General features: G+C 38.6%; 1 protein-coding gene across 6 annotated transcripts in view; it reads right to left on the bottom strand.

Moving 5' to 3' along the window:
- The window catches only part of LOC106537484 (TLE family member 4, transcriptional corepressor), a 168,495-nt gene that overhangs the window by 19,071 nt on the left and 127,459 nt on the right, over positions 1–21,965 (bottom strand). For all 6 annotated transcript variants that reach the window (XM_087715955.1, XM_014051623.2, XM_014051626.2 and 3 more), the window contains 3 exons: positions 2,817–2,936; positions 1,310–1,363; positions 663–815 (listed from right to left, as the gene is read on the bottom strand). In XM_087715955.1, coding sequence (XP_087572081.1) covers positions 663–815; positions 1,310–1,363; positions 2,817–2,936 — 327 coding nt within the window. The remainder of the gene's footprint in view (positions 1–662; positions 816–1,309; positions 1,364–2,816; positions 2,937–21,965) is intronic.

Here is a 21,965-nt window from a genome sequence, read left to right on the forward strand (position 1 = left end):
AAATTGCACGCCTCAGTCTTATATATTCATGTGAAAATCTCAGGTGAAGAGACTAGTTGTGTGGTAATTGTGGGAGATCGAGATCCTAGAAAAACAACTAGTCTCTCTCATGCAAGTTCATATACACCCACAGAATATCAATCAAAGGAAGTCGGTACTGTTCTCAGTTTGCAAGCAGCCTTTCTCTGAATTGTGACTTGTGCAAGAAAAGAAAGGCTATTGTAAATGACATATTATTTCTTAGGCAGAATATGACTGTAGCTAGATATAGCCAAGTAACATAAATAAAGCCAAGAACCAAATCACAACCAAGCAGGAAGCTAAAATTACTGTAAATTGTCATAGCAAAATAAAATAAAATAAGGTTCAAAGAACCCCTATGTGCTCTTATTTATTCACAGAATAGCAAGCTTCCTGACAGGAAAAAAAAATACAATAAAAGATAGATACATTATTTTCAGAGCTGCTAGCTGAATAAATGCTTTCTATCACTCCAAAAGATCCTGAAGTGCAAAATATATTTTTTGGGTAGAAATATATTGAACTTAGTGTTATATTATGATGTACTACTGCGACACATCTCATTATCTTCCACCTCAAGTTAGATACCCAACGGTGCACACACAGTTATGAAGATGAATTTGGATTGTACAGTCGCTTACAAGGCTAAGTTCTTTGGATTTGGAAGAAGGAGTGCTGCTTGAAGATGCTATTGAGGCTGGGCTAATTGGTGCATCTTTCTTGAGTAGGCGAGCCTTGTCCAAGCCGTTCTCCCTTGGAGAATGTGCTGGACTTCCTCGTGGAGATGACGGATCCTAAAAAAAGAAGCGTAATGATTATCAAGGTCTCCTACTTGTTCCAGTGAATAACATATGGCCCATTTGTGACTGCATCCCATAGGGAAGTTTGTGAATGGTGTACTATATTCTCCTGCCTGCATAAATCATTATTCACAAAGAAATCATACTTCCATCTCAAGATATGGATTAATACAATGATACCATTTTACTACAGCAAAGCAAAACTATTTTTATGTTTTATTTGTTATACTGATTTACCACCCATCTCAGCACAAGGTGAGTCTGGATAGCTTACAAAGTTAAAAGCAGTAAACAAATATATGTAGAAATAAAAGTTTAACAGATGGTAAGAAGATGGGGTGGGAGGGAACAAGGTGTGCAGGGGGTGAAGTAGCTATTAGTGTATCAGCCACCTACAGTGTAGCACTCCTCCATTTTCCAAGCATCCTCAATGTTACCTGAGGAATGTATACAATAAATTATGCCTCCCAAAGCAAAATTCCACATACCTCATTGGATACATCAACCACCAAGTTATCATCACTTTTTTCACCATCACTATCCTGCATTGAAGAAGAAAACATTTAAGCACCCAAAAACAGTTGCTTGTCAAAGCTACACTTTTCATTCAATAGCAAAAGCTTTAGAAATGCAATGCAAAATGGGTAACAACATCAGTTAGGCCTTTTAATTCATATAGCTGCTCTTGGGCTGTAATACAACAAGCCACAGTTATATTTTTAAATATGCGATCATTGCTTCTGGAGTAATACAGACTAGAGGATGAATCAAAATTTGGATGAGTTTACAAAAAAGGATCTTGGGAACACCAATCTCATCAGATGGCTCGTCAGGAATTTTAAGCGGGCAATGAGTATCTCTCCCTTTCTAATTTAGCATGTTATGTTTCTGGAAGTTGCAACTGGATGTTGCAAATGCAGCATCTGACCAGATAAATGAGTAAAGAAAAGGAATCAGTCAGTGCTTATATTGTAACAAAAAAATTACTTGCTTGGCAGATGTAAACGTGTTGGTATTGGCTAAACACTTTAAAGTTTGATTATCTGAGAGATCACCTCTCCCACCACAAACTTCTCTGAATGCTGGTATCTGCAGAAAGTCCCTTCTGGGTAGAAAAAAAGCTTGTCTATCTGGTGTGTGGGAGAGGACTTCCTACTGCATTACTCCTATGGCGAACCTATAGTGAATCTATGGCAACCTATGGCACACAGTAGGCTCTTTTGGGTTCCGCCGTGCACATGCGTGCTGGCCAGCTGGTCTTCGCTACTTCTCATTCAATTAATAGGCCCCTTTCATTTCCTTACACCAGCAATAATGTGGAGGGCATTTTAGGGCATTATGTGCACAAGAAGATGTGCCTGAATATAATTTAGACTTCAGTATTAATCAACTTTCTAACTAACCGATGCTACAAGCTCTGAAATAACAGGCCTTAGGGTGGTGGCCAACTGCTCTTCTGGGTTCGGGAGCACACATGCACGCCGGAACCCAAAAGAGAGCAGCTGGCCGGTGCGCATCACTGCACAGAACAGTTTTCTTGAGAAATGCATTTGGCAGTTTAAAAAATATATAAAAATTAACCCCAACATTTAGAAGATCAGTAAATACACATTTATTTTAGTCTGTTAATTATGGGTTACTTTTAATATCAGGTTTTTTTTAGTTTAAATTAAATGCTCACTTAAACAGAATATAAATGTAAGGTGTATAAAAGAAATGCAACAGCTTTAGGAAAAGTTTGCATATTTGTTAATGAGAGTCCTGCGAGATGGTGCCATTTCCATTTTTCAAGGCATGAGGAGGAAAGCCAAGCTTGTTAAATTTTCTTTTTTCTGACCTAAGTTCAGCTGAAAAGGGTTTTTGGAGACAAAAGACGATTCATTTGAGACTGTACAGAAGAGCCTAAAACTCTTTGGGGCCAAATTGGTGTATCCTTATCGGCAGTATAAAATGACAAACAATAGGGAGAAATATACTGTGCATGGTTTCACTCACGTAACGAGTTGCTATCTCTTTTTCTTCTGTCTTCTGTTTTTTACTTTCAGAAGAGTAATCTGTTGAGTTTCTGTGCTTCTCGGAGGCTCTAAAACTTGCTGATGGAGATACAGATGAGCTCTAAAATGAAAGGCAAGAGAAGGAAAGATGATGGATGGCACAGTTTCCCAGTTTTGCTTATATCATATCCCAATGAGAGGACAAAAGCTATGCCAGCATAGACAGAGCCATCTATGCCTTTCTAAAACAAGCAGATATAAATGATCTCTCCATGAGCTGCTCCTGGATCAACACAGCAGCAACCAAAAGTCTACCGCTTCAGAATCAGGTTGCAGTTACAAACAGAGCAGACTGACTTTTATTGAAAGGAATAGGCCGGCATGCTTACGTTACTTGAAAATAGACCTGCAACAAAACATAGCAAAGTGGAACCATTTCTTGTGAAGAGATCTCTGAAAGGAAACGTTTCCATGTTACCTTTGCAATAAGCTAGCAAGACCGGTTTCCCTGAAGGATGCAATTCCTAATACCGTGTTTTCCCGAAAATAAGACCGGATCTTATATTATTTTCTGCTCCAAAAGATGCATTAGGGCTTATTTTCTGGTTAGGTCTTATTTTGGGGAAAATACGTAATTGTGACCGTCTGGCTGGTGATCTTAACTGGAACTTATTTGGGGGCTTATATTACGAGCATCCTAAAATCATGGTAGGACTTATTTTCCGGTTGGGCATGATACTTTTCTGATGTTAATGGGGGAAAAAAACCTATGCTAGTTACTTTTCAAGTAGCCACTTTTCACTTTGTTACATGAAAGATAAAGCTGGGGAACCTCTACCCCAACAGATCCATGTGCTGGTGCAGGTTTTTTTGTGTTTGTGTTTTGGTTTCAATACAAAATCTGAGAAAAAACAATATTTTTTCTGATGTGTGAATGTTGCACAATACATACACACACAATCCCCCCCCCCGCCAAAACCCCACACTGTAATGCTTATAGGCCCACAAACACACACAAGCACACACACAAACTATCCAGCAAACTATATCATAATAACACCATACTAGCATTAGTAAATTTTCTGCAGGTTACAGGGCAAGTATGAAGGAGATAAAGAAAGAATTGGAACTTTTTTTTTAAAAAAAGGACCAGTTCTACTATCATTTCGACTCCTGAAAAACAAATAATCAGAGAGTAACTGAGTTGCAAAATGCCATTTCAGATCCTTCACTTAGTGGAATGGAATCAAAATTAAAGCATTCCTGAGAGGTAACTATCTACCTTTTCCATGACCTTCTAGTGAGCAGTGCGCCTCTCCTCTCTAAACAAATTGGTTTCATGGTGAAACTGTTCCTTCTTCTAACTTAATTGCATTATTCTGCACTCTGCACTTCATAAAATAGAGAACAGTACGTGATAGACATCGTCCAATGTAGAAATGCAACACAATCTGTTAACTCAGCCAAAATTAACTTTATAATTATTAGTGAACCTTTCTGAATAATTAAAAAGTAAGGACATAACTAACATTGATTGGTGGAAGAAAATGATGCAGTCAATATTTTTGCAACTTTTTGTGTTCCAAGTCCTTGATTATATTTCCTTCATGTAACAATATTATGCCTGTTCAAACTTTGCAGCAAAGGTATCAAAAATGAAATACTAACAATGTATTGTTTTGTACAAAGAAACATGAGATGCATACAGAAAGTGTGGAACTGAATACATTGATATCCTATGATTCATGTTTTAGCATTAGTTGACAGAAGTGATTTCCAAGTGGTCTGGTCCTTTGCTGCACCAGTAATGTATGTAAATAAAAACACAGATTGGACCATAAAAATTACATCAGAAACAAATAATTTTGGCATACCTCTTAATAAGTATGATTTATGTATATTCCATTTTACCTTCCTAGATAATAGCTTTATTTCTCACATCCTTGTTATCTCTTAATATTATATTGATAGAGTTTGATTAAAGAAGGGATCAATAGAAAGATGTTTTAAGCTTCCTTTATCTATAAGAAGAAACATTTAGAAGCTGGGCCAGTTCCCTCTATCCCAGTGCTATTAAAATCTGTAGCTTTTTTACACATCTTTATGCAAATTGTCTTATGTATGTCTTAAAAATACCCTTGCTCCATTTATATTCATTGTACAAATGGAGAGAAGACAGATTATAATTTGAATTCAATTCACTATGACTCATCTCTCTCTTTCCCTTTGTAATTGGCTGCAATAAAGGAGAAAACTAATTACGGAATGACAATTAGAATGATGGTTTAAGAGCCAAGAGTAAACTACCACTCTGATTTCAACCCAAGTATTTATTTTCATAAGTCTAAAATAATATAGATATATTTTTCTCAATCTAGTTAGCTTCACTACTACAAAGAGTGTTGTGATCTCTGATTGTGGTGCTTAATAAAATTATAATTTAGAACACCCTACTAGTGTGATAAAGTAGCTAATTATGATTAGCTGTTTAAAGGATGAGCTGCACACTGTGCCGATCTATGCTGCTCAGTAGCTTAACAATTTGGAACATGTGTAGACAAATATGTATTTGCAAGAAGTGCTCTTGTTATGGTACCTGAAGCCTGACCTTGATATTAGAGTATAATAAGCAGAGAGAGGCAGTTCTGAGAAAAAGAAAATCATTTTAAAATGAGCATATTAGCTTTCTGATGAGTTCAGAAAGCCAGGCTGGGAGTGTCTAAAAGAAGATTGCATGTATTTGAATTTTGACAGTAGTAGTATGACAATTATACCATTACCTTTTTCTTTTCTTTTTGCTTTCTAAGAAATGGCACAAAAATAGGTGCGACTGTAGGAGAAGAGTGGTAGGGCTGGGGGCGGGGGGTGGAGCAAAGGTGGAGTAAAACATAATCAGTTTAGAGCAGGGGTCTCCAAATTGGAAACTTTAAGACTTGTGAACTAACTCCTAGAATTCCTCAGCCAGTCAGCCAGCCCAGAGATCCTCGTCCAGCCCCCTTGAATTCCCTTGATCTTTATCTAGCACCAGTTTAGTGCTGATGGTTAGTTGAGCAAATACATTTATGCTGCAATTTGCACAAATTGTTTTGATTCTTTGTGCCTGACAGCCACTTGATTTCTCTATGCAATGGGCATGAAGTTATATCAAGAAACCTGAATGACATCAATTACTGACAGGAAGGATAGCCACACTAGGTCCAGATTCATGAATTCTACTTGTCAGGCCACAATTTAGTACCATAGTGAAAGTAATGTTGTTATTCTATCAAATAGGAGATATATATATATATATATATATATATATATATATATATATATATATATATATATATATATATGTGTATGTGTATGTGTATGTGTATGTGTATGTGTGTGTGTGTGTGTGTGTGTGTGTGTGTGTGTGTGTGTGTGTGTGTGTGTGTGTGTGTGTGTGTATGTGTGTATGTGTGTGTGTGTGTGTGTGTGTGTGTGTGTGTGTGTGTGTGTGTGTGTGTGTGTGTGTGTGTAATGTTTTCGTAGATTTTCACAGGTGTAGGTATGACCTTGACGAAACATTGCCAAGACAATCTCAATCTTACACGGGAAAAGACCCGAATACAACAAGACCAGCACACACGTGTGTGTGTGTGTGTGTGTGTGTGTGTGTGTGTGTGTGTGTTTTCTGTTAAGATACAGCCTCTTGTGCCTTAAAATGACTTCTACTGTATAGCACAGTGGAGTTGCCATGGTAACGGCTTCACAGTACTCCACAAGGTCCCTTTGGTAAGGGGGAAAATCCAACATTAGAAATTACACTTCTGGCAGCACAGGAAAAACATTTTTAACTAATTTAATTGTCACCAAAATCAGGGTTCAGGGAGAAGTTGCTCTTGCCATCACCTCTCCAGGAATTGCAGGTTAGGGTTCACACTAATCACAATTGCCGCATCTCCATGGTCACATGATTAAAATTTGGATGCTTAGCAAATGGCACATATTTATGATGGCTAAGTGTTCCGGGATCATGTGATCCCCTTTTGTGACCTTCTGACAAGCAAGTCAATGGGGAAACCAAATTCACTTAACAACCATGTTACTAATTTAAGAACTGCAATGATTCACTTAATAACTGTTGCAAGAAAGGTTATAAAATGGGCCAAATTCACTTAACAAATGTCTCGCTTATCAATAGAAATTTTGGGCTCAATTGTGATTGTGGGTCAAGGTGCTGGATTACAGGTCCCAAAGTCAGATGGAGTTCAACATGTTGCTGAAGAGGAATTAAGGATGTTTTGATGAAGCTTATGACAGGGTCAAATTAACCTCTTTGCAACTTCTAGTTGCTGATGTGTTATTTGAGAAATAAAAATCTGAAGTTGTTAAAAACAGAAACAGAGTGGGAACACTGAAAGGTAAGAAGCCTGAATATGAGAAAGTTTTGATTTGATTTGATTTGATTTGTTTATTATTTATAGGCCGCCCATTTCCCTGAGGGGACTCAGGGCGGCTTACAATTTGTGGGGAGGGGAATACAAGACAAGACATGAGACAATACATAAGAAAAAATAGAACACAACATTCATTCATCATTCGGGTGGGGACGGATTAGAATCTTTATCCCCAGGCCTGACGGGATAGCCAGGCCTTGAGGGCTGTGCGGAAGGTCTGGACAGTGGTGAGGGTGCGAATCTCCACGGGGAGATCGTTCCAAAGGGTCGGAGCTACTACTGAAAAGGCTCTCCTCCGCGTAGTTGCCAGTCGACACTGACTGGCGGATGGAACTCAGAGGAGGCCTAATCTGTGTGATCTAATAGGTCGTAGGGAGGTAATTGGCAGGAGGCGGTCTCTCAAGTACTCAGATCCACTACCATGGAGGGCTTTATGGGTGGTAAGTAGCACCTTGAAGCGCACCCGGAGATCAACAGGTAGCCAGCGCAGCTCGCGGAGGATAGGTGTTATGTGGGCGAACCGCAGTGCGCCCACAATCACTCGCGCGGCCGCATTCTGGACTAGCTGAAGTCGCCGGATGCTCTTCAAGGGCAGCCCCATGTAGAGCACGTTGCAGTATTCCAGCCTAGAGGTCACAAGGGCCCGAGTGACCGTTGTGAGAGCCTCCCGGTTCAGGTAGGGTCGCAACTGGCGCACCAGGCGAACCTGGGCAAATGCCCCCCTGGTCACAGCCGACAGGTGGTAGTCAAAGGTCAGCTGTGGGTCCAGGAGGACTCCCAAGTTGCGAACCCTGTCTGAGGGGTATAAAATTTGGCCCCCCAGCCTGAGTGATGGAACACTAGCCAAATTATTGGGAGGGAAACACAACAGCCACTCGGTCTTGTCCGGGTTGAGTACCAGTTTGTTAGCTCTCATCCAGTCCCTAACGGCTTCGAGACCCCGGTTCATCACGTCCACCGCTTCATTGAGTTGGCACGGGGCGGACAGATACAGCTGAGTATCATCCGCGTATTGGTGGTATCTTATCCCGTGCCTCCGAATGATCTCGCCCAGCGGTTTCATGTAGATGTTAAATAGTAGTTCAACACAGCGGAAGGAGAAATGAATTAATGACATTTTAGGCATCAGTAAATTGAAATGGACTGGAAGTGAACACTTTCAGTCAGAAGATCATTTTTGTGTAACACTTATCTAAGGTTTTCCTCTGACCACTGATACAGAAGAAAAAGATCTTTTAAAGTTACTTAAATTCAACCTGAAATTGACAGAATATCTAAGCAAGATGTGCTGCTTGTGATTAGAGACTGGAATTGCCAAAATTAGAAATAATAAGGAGGAAAACGTTATTGGACAGTATAGATTTGGAAACAGACATGAATTGGGTGAACAAAGCATCTGTTTCTGCCCACCCTATGATTTATTTGTTGTTAAGGCACTCTTCAGTCACCAAAATGATACCCTCTAGACACAGCCAGCACTATACGTTACCCCAAAATAAATTACAGTAACTTGTATTATTTAGAATGAACTAAGGCTGGTGTGATCTAGTCCAAACTTATTACCGTATTTTTCAGAGTATAAGATACACCAGAGTATAAGATGCACCAAGATTTTGAAGGGGCAAATTAAAAAAAAAAGTTTTTGCACTCTGCGCACCTCCCAAAAATGGCCCGGATTTTTGCAAAAAAAAGGGCATGCATAGCCTTTAGGAGGCTTGCAGAGTGCTCCTGTTGGGAGGGGGGGGCAAAATTGAGCAAAAAATGGTCCATTTTTCGCTCATTTCTGCCCTCCCCGGCCCGCAGGAGCACTCTGCAAGCCTCTTAAAGGGTATGCAGTTTGGTGAAGGGGGCGGGTTTCAGGAGGCAAAAAAATGCTGTATTCAGCATTTATATTCAGTATATGACACACCCAGATTTTCAGCCTCTTTTTTGAGGGAAAAAGGTGTGTCTTATACTCTGAAAAATACGGTAGGTCTAAACCTTAAACCATCACTATATTTCTGTGAAAAGTAAGTGTGAGAGACAAAAAGGTTATAGAAGGGAATATTATGAATACTACCTTGATTTCCTGGGGAAAAATAGTGGGGAAGAAATCAAAAATATATATAAACATGCAGGTCAGGAACAATGGAGTTTAATATAGCCAGTTGTCTCTTTTTAGAAAGTCTACAAAATTTTGATTGTAAATGCATCTCTCTCTGTGTGCTTTATGAATTCCATGGAACAAGGTTCATATACTATATGGTAAATAGGAGTTTGTTAACATGATATATGATATATTTTATATATATAACATATATATAAAACTTGTTATGTATATTAAAACAAATATATTTATATGTATTAAAATGCTCCTCACAGTTTGCTGTTCTGCTGTTCTGATCTGAATCAATTCATAGTCAGATTTGTTAAAATAGGAAATATATTCATATTTCACAAGGACCTTCAATTTGTAAATTTATTTATTTTGATCCTGTCTTTATTATTTTTATGAATAATTTAAGATGATAAACATATCACCTACATCCTCCTGTTTTTTCTCAACAACAACCCTGTCAGGTGGGTGGATGGAGCTGAGAGACAATAACTGATCCAAAGTCACCCAGCTGGCTTTCATGGCTACGTCGGGACTTGAACTCAGAGTTTCCCAATTCTAGACTAGTGCCTTAAGGACTAGACGAAACTGACTCTCTCTATAAGATTATTATAATTAGTAATGAGTCTAATCTAATTTTGCTTTTCAAACTTAAATGAAGAGTGAAAGAGTTAATGCTATATACTTTATGAAGTGATGTTTCATGCATCATGCTCAAATTTATCCAAATTGCCCCAGCATAAAAACATTATATGGAAAATATACCTACCACTTCTTCATATAAATAAGCATTTGGCCTTTATATTAAATAGGTAAAATGATGGAAATAGAAAAACACTGCCTTATTTTGCAAGCAAGCTTTCATAATTTGTCCCTGGATTAAAAGCAACAGTGGAAGCTTCAGTTGTAAAAAAAATATTTAAAAAAACCCATTAAAATGTAAGGCTAGATGTAGACTGAACAACAGGACAGCAAATCCATTTCCTATTATTCAATTTATTGAACCACTTCAGTCATCTGCTTGTCTCTTCCAATATTATAATTCTGAAAAAAATATGGGAATAACATCCCCCCCCCCCCCCCAATTGTAACTTAATATGAAATTGCCTGGTTTCAGATCTGGTTGATACAAAGAATGAACCTGAAGTAGCAAATTCTTATTTTCTAAATAACATGTGAGTGAAAACTCAAATATGGAAAAAAAATGTATAGACATCATGTTCCAAATACAAGAAATTACACAACTATAGAAAGGTCATATATTTATTTTAGGGCAAACATATTATGGTGAACTATAATGAAAAATTACTGATTTTTATAGTGTGCTGGAATTCCTGCAAATACATGTGTTTTCCAATTTAAAAATAATTTTTAAAATTAATTGGATTTTGACCATTGAGGGTATAGTAGGACTTGCACACAGTATTACTTGCTTCTACATACAACATGATTTTTTACTTCTTTAAGCTAAGCTTAAACACTCCAAGAAGTTTTCACATTCCTTTAATTATTGCAATATGATTAATTAAATACACTGCCATGACAAGAACTGTTTTCTGTTGTTTGAAAACACAGAAATATCCCTGTATTGTTATTTTAAAATGCTTTCTATATGCTGCTGGTGGGAAACAAATTATTAAAAGAATTGAATCAGCAAAGATCATGTAGTATACTGCTAGCAGACTTGTGGTTTGAATACAAATCCCATCCCCCCTCCTATTTTTATATTTCACCTTTCCTGTAAGAAGCACCCGTATCATCTTCCTAATTTTGTTTTCATAGCAAACTTGCAATTAAGCCTAGCAAAGGCAATAGGACTTTTGCAATTGCTGTAGGTCTAGCGAAGGCAATCGGACAAAACAATTGGTCTTGGGTCAATCTAACAGTCAAATTACTTCCTTCATCCTTTATGGAGATTTAATTTCTTATATGACTGTTCCATGCTCATTACCCGAAAATCTTAATCAAAGATAAAGACACACATATTTTTCAAAGCATACATGACATTACAGTGTGTTATTAGCTAATATTACAGGTACCAATAGCTACATTTAGAGGTTTTTTTTTTTCTATCTAGTTTGATAAGTGTTTAGTGTGTTTTTATTATCATCATAGTTGCAATAACTATGTCAGGACTGTTTAATGACTTACGTGTATAAGCCTCCTAGAGTTAACTCAGCGAGATGGGTGGCACAGAAGTTTAATAGTAAATTAAAAAAATAAACAAATGACATTTCCATCCACATGGTATCTTTATAGCCAATCCAGTCTCTAGCTAAGGCACTTGATTTCTATGATATGTTTAAGCCTATTATAAGAGGAACTACTTCATTTAGAAATGTTCACACTCCAGCATAGCAAGAGTGTAATACCACCAATTAGGGTGGATGTAAATGTGATCTAGAGGATGGTACAGCGGTGAAATCCTCTGAAGTCTGCTACCGGTTTGTTGAGTCTGCTACCGAGCGCACACATGGATGCCTGAGGTGTGCCCGTGCAGTGCTAAAAAAGGAGCATTTTAAAGCCTTCTGAGTCTGCAAAGGTAAGTAGAACAGTGAGGGGGTGGGAATCCGCTGTGCCCCACATTTTAGATTAGCTAGAAAGTAGGAAATCTGATTATTCTAGCTAATATAAATCATGCATCCCAGTTGATTGTCGGAAATACCGGTTTGCCTGAACCAATAACATTTTTTTACTATCGGTTTGGGCAAACCAGTAGCATTTCTTACTACCGGTTTAGGAGAACCGATCTGAACCGGTAGCATTTCACCCCTGGGATGGTACTAACAGACCTATGAATAGAGTTGGTACACTGTCTGTTAGCATACTTTTAGATATCAGCACATTAATGGTAACAAGTCCCATTATGACTGTGCTCATTTTTCCCGATCATTAACAAGCTGAGAGAACCTCTCTTAGAAAGTCATAAATATCTCATCAGCATGAGGGCAAGCATCGATGTCCTGTCTGCTTGCAATAATTAGTCCTTCAGATCACTTGAACAAGCCAAAAATTATTATTACCCTTCAACCCACAATGTCTGCTGAAGATTACTTACATTAACATGCATGGCTCCAAGGGCAATGAGGGAGGAAAGCAATACAGCTGAACAAAGAACAAACTAAGCAACCGGCTTTTGCCAAGCCATGCTGTTCAGCCATTTGATAAAGCATCAGGCAGTTGACCTCAGGTGGGCATAGAAGAAAAAGTAAGGCAATGAAATTAGTACTAGAAATAATGACTAAAGGGAGGCAGGGAGTCTTCCATGCAATAAGGCTGGGTACTCAAAATCTCTGCAAAGTGTAATCATTCCCTTGTGAAGCTTTACAGCACTGGGACAATGATGTATTTAGAGTGCAATAATTAAAACAATAATTCCCAACAAAGTCAGGATCATGAGATAATTGACCATCCTGAGGTATTAAACAAACCCTAGTAAAAGCCAAGGATACTCAGCTCAATGGTCAATTACACCATAATTATCTGAATGGCATTATTGTGGTTGTAAACCCTGTTCAAAGTATAAAAGAAACTATAAAAAAGTGATAAAGTATTCGCAGCAGGAAAATGACCTTCAAAGAAAGCTATGTGGCTGATTTTCAGAACTTCTGCGGAGGTTTTCCAAAACAAAATGCATTGCTGACGGATTCTGATTTACTCTGAAGTAACGTCATACAAAATAATTTGGCCTTTGAAGTGCAAATATATTTGTAGCCACTTGGACATTGGTGATATCCCTTCTCATTCATAAACAACTCACCTATGCCTGGATCCTTTTTCCTTGGCTTTCTCAGATAATTAGATTGATGTTAGTAATTCAAGGACATGATCATTACTTTTTAATAGAAACTTTGTTTTTTAAGAGGTGGCATTTGATGTTTATATGGCATTTTACCCACTAATTAACTTCATTAATTGCTGATTAAGTAAAATTAATTAATTAACAGAGAACAAAGTCCTATATAACAAGAATATGAATCTTCCCTTCAATAAAGTTGATGAGTTTTTTTGGGGGAAAAATAAGTTATTTTCCTTTTGTTTGCTTCTATTTAGAAAAACCACATAGGGCAAATTGCTAACAAAGTGGCAACAGCATTGCATAATAATAGGATGGAGGAGGGGAGAAACCTCAGAAGGCCTCAAGAGCTCAGGTGTGATAGCTGACATTTAGAGATTTGTATGGGAGATCTCCAAGGAATTGTAGGGCTTGGGCTAAAGTTGAAACTAAACAAAAATAGAAAGAAAAATCTTGCCAAGAAAACTAAATTGATTCAGCCATGAAGTTACAAAGAGCGTTTGCTTTAAAAAAACAAAACATTTATTTAATAAATTTATCTTATGTCTTGATCACCTGTACAGCCCATACAGATGGTTTAACTTTCACAACTAAGAATGCCAGCTTTATTGTATAACACAATTCTAACAGGATGGATTGTGGTTCTTTTGGCTGCTCCTGGGGCACAAGTGTACAGAAGACAGCTTAAAGCTGCAGTTAGGGTCACTGCCAGGATGAATGTTTAATGTTAATCCTTTTACAGGCCAGTTTCCTCTACAATTGTGGACCTGAAAACAGGCAACGCCGCTGAGGTGCAGTTACTCCAGTACTAAAAATGTGAAAGTCAATGGAGGGTGGAAAAGTAATCAACCATGCTTGAAATATCGCAGTGAAGGGAAGCCAAGACCTCAGCAGCAAAGCTAGTGGGAAAGAGTAATTGGAACATCATCATGGGGTGGAAAAATAATAGAAATAAAGCGACACAAGATAATAATAAGGATCTCTACTGAATGAAACAAATAGGAATAATTTTCCCTGCCCAAAAATAATCCCCTTCTCTATTTGTCAGTGATAAAGAACTTGCTACATTAGGTGCACATAAAAGGCCAAAATGCCCAGACTCACAGTCTTGACAGGCAGTTGGTTTGTTTTTAGTGAGTGCCTTATTTGGTGACTATTCACAGTTACAATAGTGATGAAAAAGTAACTTTACCACCATTTATCATCTTCCCAGGTCTGTAAAGCAAAGAAAGGCTGAAGCCCAGATGTGGTTTTACTTAGTGACCATTTTGTTTAATGAAGGAGCTGCCAGTCCCAGTCATGGTAGCTAACCAAAGACTGTCTGTATCTGCATATATCTGTGTGTATGGAGAGTTTTGGCCCTGTTTCTTGCACGTGATGAGCACACTGGTGTCTTCCATGAAAGGAAAGTATTTTGCAATTATATAGTGCTTTCCTAATACTTCCTTTTCCTTTCTGGTTGCATGGATGGCAAAGTTCTACACACATAAGTCTTTGCACAAGTTTCAGAGGAGTTGGTGTACAGTCAGCATAGGTAAAAGCTAATAAATCTACGCAACAGATAGAAACACAATTTCAAGAACGAGAAAAAGGCTGGGGATCAAGATAGTGGTGGTATAAAGCTGATTCAAGGAAATAACATGTCTAGACACAAAGGAGGTCTCTCATAATCTCAAAAGTTACAGGATGTCATTGTTGCCTGAACATCACTAGTTTATATGCACAAACCAATTCAATATAAATAAGAACTCCCTAGGATGACTTGTTGGCTGCTGCTTGGAAAGGGGTAGATAAAGTAGGGACAGTAGAATCTGGTTATAGAGGATTATATTCTTATATACTTGACCCAAAATATGTAGGAACAAGGATATGAATAATGTCTTCCCATATCACCTGCTATCTTTCTTTTTAATTGGTAATGCCAATGATTGAACTTGGAATCCTGCAAATAATCCCAAATGTGGAGGTCAACAGAAATTTAACAGTGATTGAGAGCCAACCCACAATTTAACTGCAGATTTCAAAAGGAATGTTGTGTATGTAAGCCCACCCAGCACCAAAGATGGAATAATCCCAAAGTCAGAGTATTTCAAAACCCAGCACCACACAATCTTGTCAGGGTTCATTTGAACTTTGTTGTTCCCCATCCTAACCCTCACAGCCTCCAGGAACCGGGATAAGAGAGCCAAAGCAATGGTAAATTTGCCAGGGACCCCTGTAGAACCCCACAGATCTATACTATGCACTGTAGAAGTAGTATTTTCCCCTGATATTGATGAACAATAATGACTCATGGATTATGGAAAGAATTGCCAATGTATATTTCAAGGCTAATACTCTATAGGCTAAACACAACTTCTGTTTTCACTCACTTTGGAGAGTGAGTAGTAGGAAGAATTTTGTTCCAAGACTGTAGCTAATGGCAACTTATTTGACTGATCATTCAAAATGTGGTTATTGCTACAGAAAATGAAATTTCCTTTCTCTTGCTCTGGCTAAAAAGACAACCCCTCAGAAATAAGCTTTGCTATATACCAGTGATGGCAAACCTTTTCCCCATTGTGTACCAAAAGGGGGGAGACAGGGGGGGTGTCATGCACGGGTGTGCCCACACCCATAATTCTATGTGTGTGACCCCATGCGCATGCGTGCGTGACCCCCACCTTCCCCGCACTTTTGGCTCGCAATGGACCTGTTTTTCTCCCTCCCCAGCTCCAGAGGCTTTCTAGGAGCCTGGGAAGGGCAAAAACGGTCTCCCCCACCCTCCAGAGACTTCAGGAGGCTTCCCTGAAGCACCAGGAGGGACAAAAATGGCCCTATGAGCAACCCGGAAGTTCAGGAACAGACTTCTGGTTTTCCTGTAGGGATGTTTTTTGCCTTCTGAAGGCTGCAGGAGACTTTCCTGAAGCCCCCGGGGGGAGAAAAATGGCCCAACACACAAACCAGAAGTCTGTTCCCAAACAGAAACAGGAAGCCTCTGGAGGGCGAAAAACAGCTGAAAATGAAGGCCGAAGTCAGCTGGCCAGTGCGCACTTGCACACTGGAACTGACAGGGCAACCCCTCGTATGCCCTAACAAATGGTTCCACATGCCACCTGTGCCACACGTGCCATAGGTTCGCCATCACAGCTATATACAATAAACAAATGGCGGTCTGCCTGGAAAACACTGCATTTCAAAAAACATAATTACTTGTTAATGAAATATGAGGTTTCAAGAGAATTAAGAATAAGTATTCTTATATTTTTAAAAAAGTGATTTCTTATTTATATATGTGCTAATTCTCAGTTTCATGGATTTTTTTTTTAAAAGAAGAATTCCCATCAAAACCAAGCATGGCTTGATAGTCTCCCTGGTGACTTGCCCACACAAAGTGATAGTGAATTTTAAGTGTTTTTACTTTGGGTGTGCAAGCCATTTTGCTTCGTCAAAGCATGAGTGCTATGAAATGCACAATAGGCTTTGCCACTCACTTTCCCTATGCAAGCTTCAGTAGCTTTAAAAAAATAGTGACACCCCCGCCCCGCCATCTAAGTTATTTGTAATGCATTAGGAATCATGATACAGAGTTTGAGAATCCTTAATTAATTTGTTAAATTAAAATCAAACAGATCTTATTACAGTTTAATGCACAACATGAACTCTATAATTAGTGATTTTCTTCAGCATTGTAATGAATCTGTTCTAAACATCTCTAGTATATTTAGTTATGAACTTTATTAGCATTTTCTCTTTTAAAAATAACTTGTAAATAAGTTAACAGAATTTGAGTTCATTCACATGCTGTACTTTTAACTGTAGTAGATTCTCCAACTGAGTAATTATTTATTATAGCTCTACTAAATACGTAAATAATTAGCTCATTCTAAACACTCGCTTAATAGCTATTTTATCTGATTTCAAAGAAAATTCCATGCTACCATTTTTTTAAAAAGAAAACAGTTCCCTTGAGTTAGTATCAGTAGCAATTATAGAACTGTAGAAATATATTTTTATTGTTCTAGTGAGACAACCATTTTCAAAGTTTTTGCAGAGAAAAGGCAGATAATTTATTCCAAATGCAATTCTGAAGACATTAAGATAATCATGGGGTACAACCTTTTTTACGCTTTGAACATTTCATGAGCTTATCAAAGATTGTCCTAATAAATTGTGACAGAACTGCCTTTAGTGATGGCTTTTGACATAGTTTTAGAAACGGTGATGTAAAGCAAAGAAGAAAGCACATCCCATATATTACTACTTTTAAATAAAATTTGGTAATAGTGATAAAAATTATTAGATACATTATCCCAATCTGTACAGTCATACCTCACACCTTAATAAATTGGGTAAGAATTACTCCTTCTGCAGCACGAGTGATCAAACCAGAAAACTTTTGATTAGCCATAATATTCTCCATTACCTAAATTAGAACCAATAGTTACCACATTTGGAACAAAGGAAAATATTAAATAATTTTCAAACATTGCTTGGTTTATTATAATCACTATCCCAACCACAAGATCCTAAATTCAGCTAAAATGAAAAAGAAGGAAAGAGGATTGAATCTAATATGTGAGCACTGAATGGCCAATAAACTTTTTACTTTACAGAAGAACAGCTGAAAAATAGGTGTTGTTGTCTACCCAAATTTTATCAACACAGTAAGTGTCACAGTGTCATAGCTGGATATTACACATGTAACCTTTTGTTCTATTCAAAAGAGTTATCTTTAGATTCATGAAAATGTCTTTTGATGAGTACGCCATAAAAGAATTCATGTTTCATTTTGCTTTTGTTAACAATGAATTATAGTAATCCCAGTAAAACAGTGTTCTGGCATATATTCCTAAATTATATAATTTGCAAGGTCAATTCAACTGTTACAATCACTTTCAAGGAAAGGGGATTTAATGTGTTAGTATTATAGCTCTAGCACTGGAGTTGAGCTTTTCTTAGCTTTATTCCTAACATTGTCATAATGAATAGGTATTTTGAATACAACAAAATAAAAACAAAACCATAATCTGGAAGGGTTTTTGAATACTATATAGCTTCGCGTTCTTCATTTTAAATAGTTTAGAAATGAAATTGTAAAAACAGAAGGAGAAAAATATGCTTCGGTAGCAATCTGGCAATATCATTTTAAGGAGTGTAGGCATGTTTCCAAACAAGCTACTCCAGTATACAAATAACCCAGCAGGGACAAAGATAACAATGTTTCTTGGTGTAGGTTTAGATCTTTGCAAAAGTTAACATTTTATAAATGTTGTCTAGGAAACTACATCATTAGTTATCAGACTTCAAATGTGAACTGAAGGTATCCTAGTTTGGGATGCTTCACGAGACCTACCAGACACCAGTGAACAATTTAAAGGTGATTACTTTTACAACATAAAATCAAAATTCTACTTTTTAATTATCATGTGCTACGAGTCAGTGGAAGTCAAGTGGCATACCAATTTAATAACTGATGGTTTGCCATACAATAAGCCAGATGCTTGGACTGAGTTTGATATTGTTATCCCCCTATTTACCTGGGATAGGCAGATGTGGTTGTTTGATGGTGTTAAAGGTACTGTTGCAGAAAGTAAGTTGTTCTAAATAAAGCTGCTTTTTGCAACTGACTAATGGCAAATTTGTCAGTGCCAATGGGGTTCAAATGGTACTCTAGTTGTTTTGGGGTTGTGCCCAAGGTGCCTATTATTATTGGCACTACTTTTGCTTTCTTTTGACACAGTTATTCTACTTCCATTTGCAGGTCTTTGAATTTTGTGATTTTCTCTACTTCTTTCTTTTCTCTGTCTCCAGATTCTGCTCTGTCCACTATTCAGAATTTTTTGTCTTTCATATTGACTATTGTTATGTCTGGGGCAGAGGTGGTATTCAGCAGGTTCTGACCAGTTCTAGAGAACTGATAGCGAAAATTTTGAGTAGTTCGGAGAACTAGTAAATATCACCTCTGACTGGCCCCGCCCCCATCTATTCTCTGCCTCATGAGTCCCAGTTGATCGCAAGGGAATGGGGATTTTGCAGTAACCTTCCCCTGGAGTGGGGAGGGAATAGAGATTTTAAAGTCTCTTTCCCCTGACATGCCACCAAGCCACGCCCAAGCCATGACACGCCCACAGAACAGGTAGTAAAAAAAATTGAACCCCACCACTGGTATGGGTGCGTTAGATGATAGGTGCCTGTTGTGGCCCAGCAGGAGCCGTTGGAGCTGCAAACAGACTCCGATAGCGAGGGATCCTATGAGTTGGCTTTGGAAGATGTGGAGGACCCTGGACATTGTTCAGACTCCGAGCAGGGACCAGAGAAGCTGGTTGGCTACCAGGAGGCGCCTGAGGCATGGAGCAGCGGTGAAAGCCAAAGGGAGTTGGTCCCTGATGTCAGGCCCTGGAGCAGTAGGGAGGAGCTAAGGGAGTTAGTCCCAGATGCCAGGCAAAGATGGGCAGATAAGCGCCGACAGCAACTACGCAGATACAGAAGATAATTGGGGCCAGGTGATTGTGATTAGGCTCCTCCCAAGAGAGTATATAAGAAGAGATTTTGGGAGGAGGCTGTTTGCAGGACACAACTATTATACTAAAGCTGGAGAAGCTCTCGTGTGTATTTCTTATCTGTGGAAGTCTTGTCGGTGTGTTAATTTACTGTGAATAAATTGTCTAGCAGTAATCTTGTGTCAGCATGAGTCACCATGCAGAGGGGGGTCTGAACAGGTGCCTATCTAATTGAATTCTAAAGTCCCAAAGCACTTTTTTTTCCATTTTTTATTACTTTGTATATTCTGTGGTCCCATCAGTTCTTGATTGCAGGCAAATGATATTTCTCGAAGATATTCCTATGTACCATTGTTGCTACTTTGTCATGCCATTGTTTGTAGTTTGTGTAATTTTCTTATAGCAGCTAGCTGGTGGTCCAGTTTCTTCAGGTTCTTTGCATTTGCCATCTGTTGCTGTCTTCCAGCAATATGAATATTTCTAATTGTTTTGATAGGGAGTTTGGTTTGTTTCATGTTGATATACTTTTATTTTATTTATGGTTTTTATTTTAATATCACAGTTTTATAATGCAAGCGTCCTACAAGTGCTAGATGGGATGACATGCAAATGAGGGTGAATGAATAAATAAAATAAGTAAACCTTGTCAGCCTGTATCACATAAACCTAATCAACTGCAGTTATTCAATAAAACCAGAGTTCAACCATGACTTAAAACAATATATGAGCCTAGTCTATAAATCAAAGAAGGAATACCATAGCTCATGCACAGCTGGCTCTAAAGGGAAAGTTGGAAATGACTATTATATTATAAAGTGGTTCAGTTTGCTTTGCTTTGTTTTAAAATTTTAAAGTTCACTTGTAACTACTACGCACAGAAAAGGCTTCTAAATTTGCATCTAGTTAAAACTATCCAACACATCATTTATGTAATACCTCTATCCAAACATTAACTGAAACATACCGTATATACTCGAGTATAGGCCGACCCGAATATAAGCCGAGGCACCTAATTTTACCACAAAAAACTGGAAAAGTTATTGACTCGAGTATAAGCCTAGGGTGGGAAATGCAGCAGCTACCGGTAAATTTCAAAAATAAAAATAGATACCAATAATGTTTTTGAATATTTATTTCAAAGAAAAACAGTAAACTAGCGGTGTATTCAATGAAATACTTCACTCACCTCATGATGATGATGTCCCGCTGTGATGATGATGTCCCGTGCAGCCACGGGAGCGATGTCCCGCCTCCTATGACACACGGCACAGTGATTCCTATCATTGGATCACTGTACCAGAGGAGGTGGGACATCGCTATGTGGCTGCTTGCCATAACAAGGAGGAGGTGGGACATCGTTGCAGAGCGGCAGGAGGGGGAGGAAGGGGAATCGTAAGACAGCCCTGCATTACATTAGAACGTGAAGAGGGGGGATGGTTCGGTGCGCGCTGCGCGGCAAACTGACACAGAGGGAGGGGAAACTCACAGGGGCACCGGGCCATTCACAAGTGTCACCCAGCGGCATAGCCCCGCCCCTTTTTCTCCTCCATTTCGGGCAAATTTTTCACTGACTCGAGTATAAGCCGAGGCGGCTTTTTTCAGCCCAAAAAGTGGGCTGAAAAACTAGGCTTATACTCGAGTATATACAGTACTTTGAATTGTCCAGTAAGGCCTCAAATATTCAAGCAGCAAAAATGTTGTCCTTGCACTGAAATACCATTTCCTTTCTATAAAAGACTACTAAGCAGCACAAACTCTATCACTATATCGATACATACATGTGTACACACAGCCTCACACACTCACACTCACACATAAACAGGAAAGATTAGGAGGCTCAGCAGACCCTTGGGATTAGCTGGAAGTGCAAAAAATCCAGGGAAATTAAGTCTACAGGGGAAGAGCAGAAATACTGAAGATTCCTATGATGACTTAATGTCTTCAACAATTACGGAATGTAAGTGGAAGAGGGTGGGGAGAAATGAAAAGACCCCCCTTGAAAACTAGATAAGAAGAGGAGTAGGGGGTAGTAGGAGTAGGATAGCTTCTGCCAACCTAGCAGTTCGAAAGCATGTAAAGCAAGTAGAAAAATGGGGACCACCTTTGATGGGAAAGTAACAGCGTTCCATGCGCCTTCGGCATTTAGTCATGCCAGCCACATGACCACGGAAATGTCTTCGGACAGCACTGGCTCTTTAAAACGGAGATAAGCACCACCCCCTAGAGTTTGGAAAGACTAGCACATATGTGTGAGGGGAACCTTTCCTTTTACCTTTTAGGGGGGGGGGAGCCATCAAAGAAGACATGACTTTCTAGCAAAATGGCCTGGAATATTCCACTCTACAATAAT

Source organism: Thamnophis sirtalis, unplaced genomic scaffold, assembly GCF_051295495.1.
Source record: "Thamnophis sirtalis isolate CommonGarterSnake01/CBP01778 unplaced genomic scaffold, rThaSir2_p1.2 scaffold_5, whole genome shotgun sequence".
In the NCBI taxonomy this organism is placed as follows: Eukaryota; Metazoa; Chordata; class Lepidosauria; order Squamata; family Natricidae; genus Thamnophis; species Thamnophis sirtalis.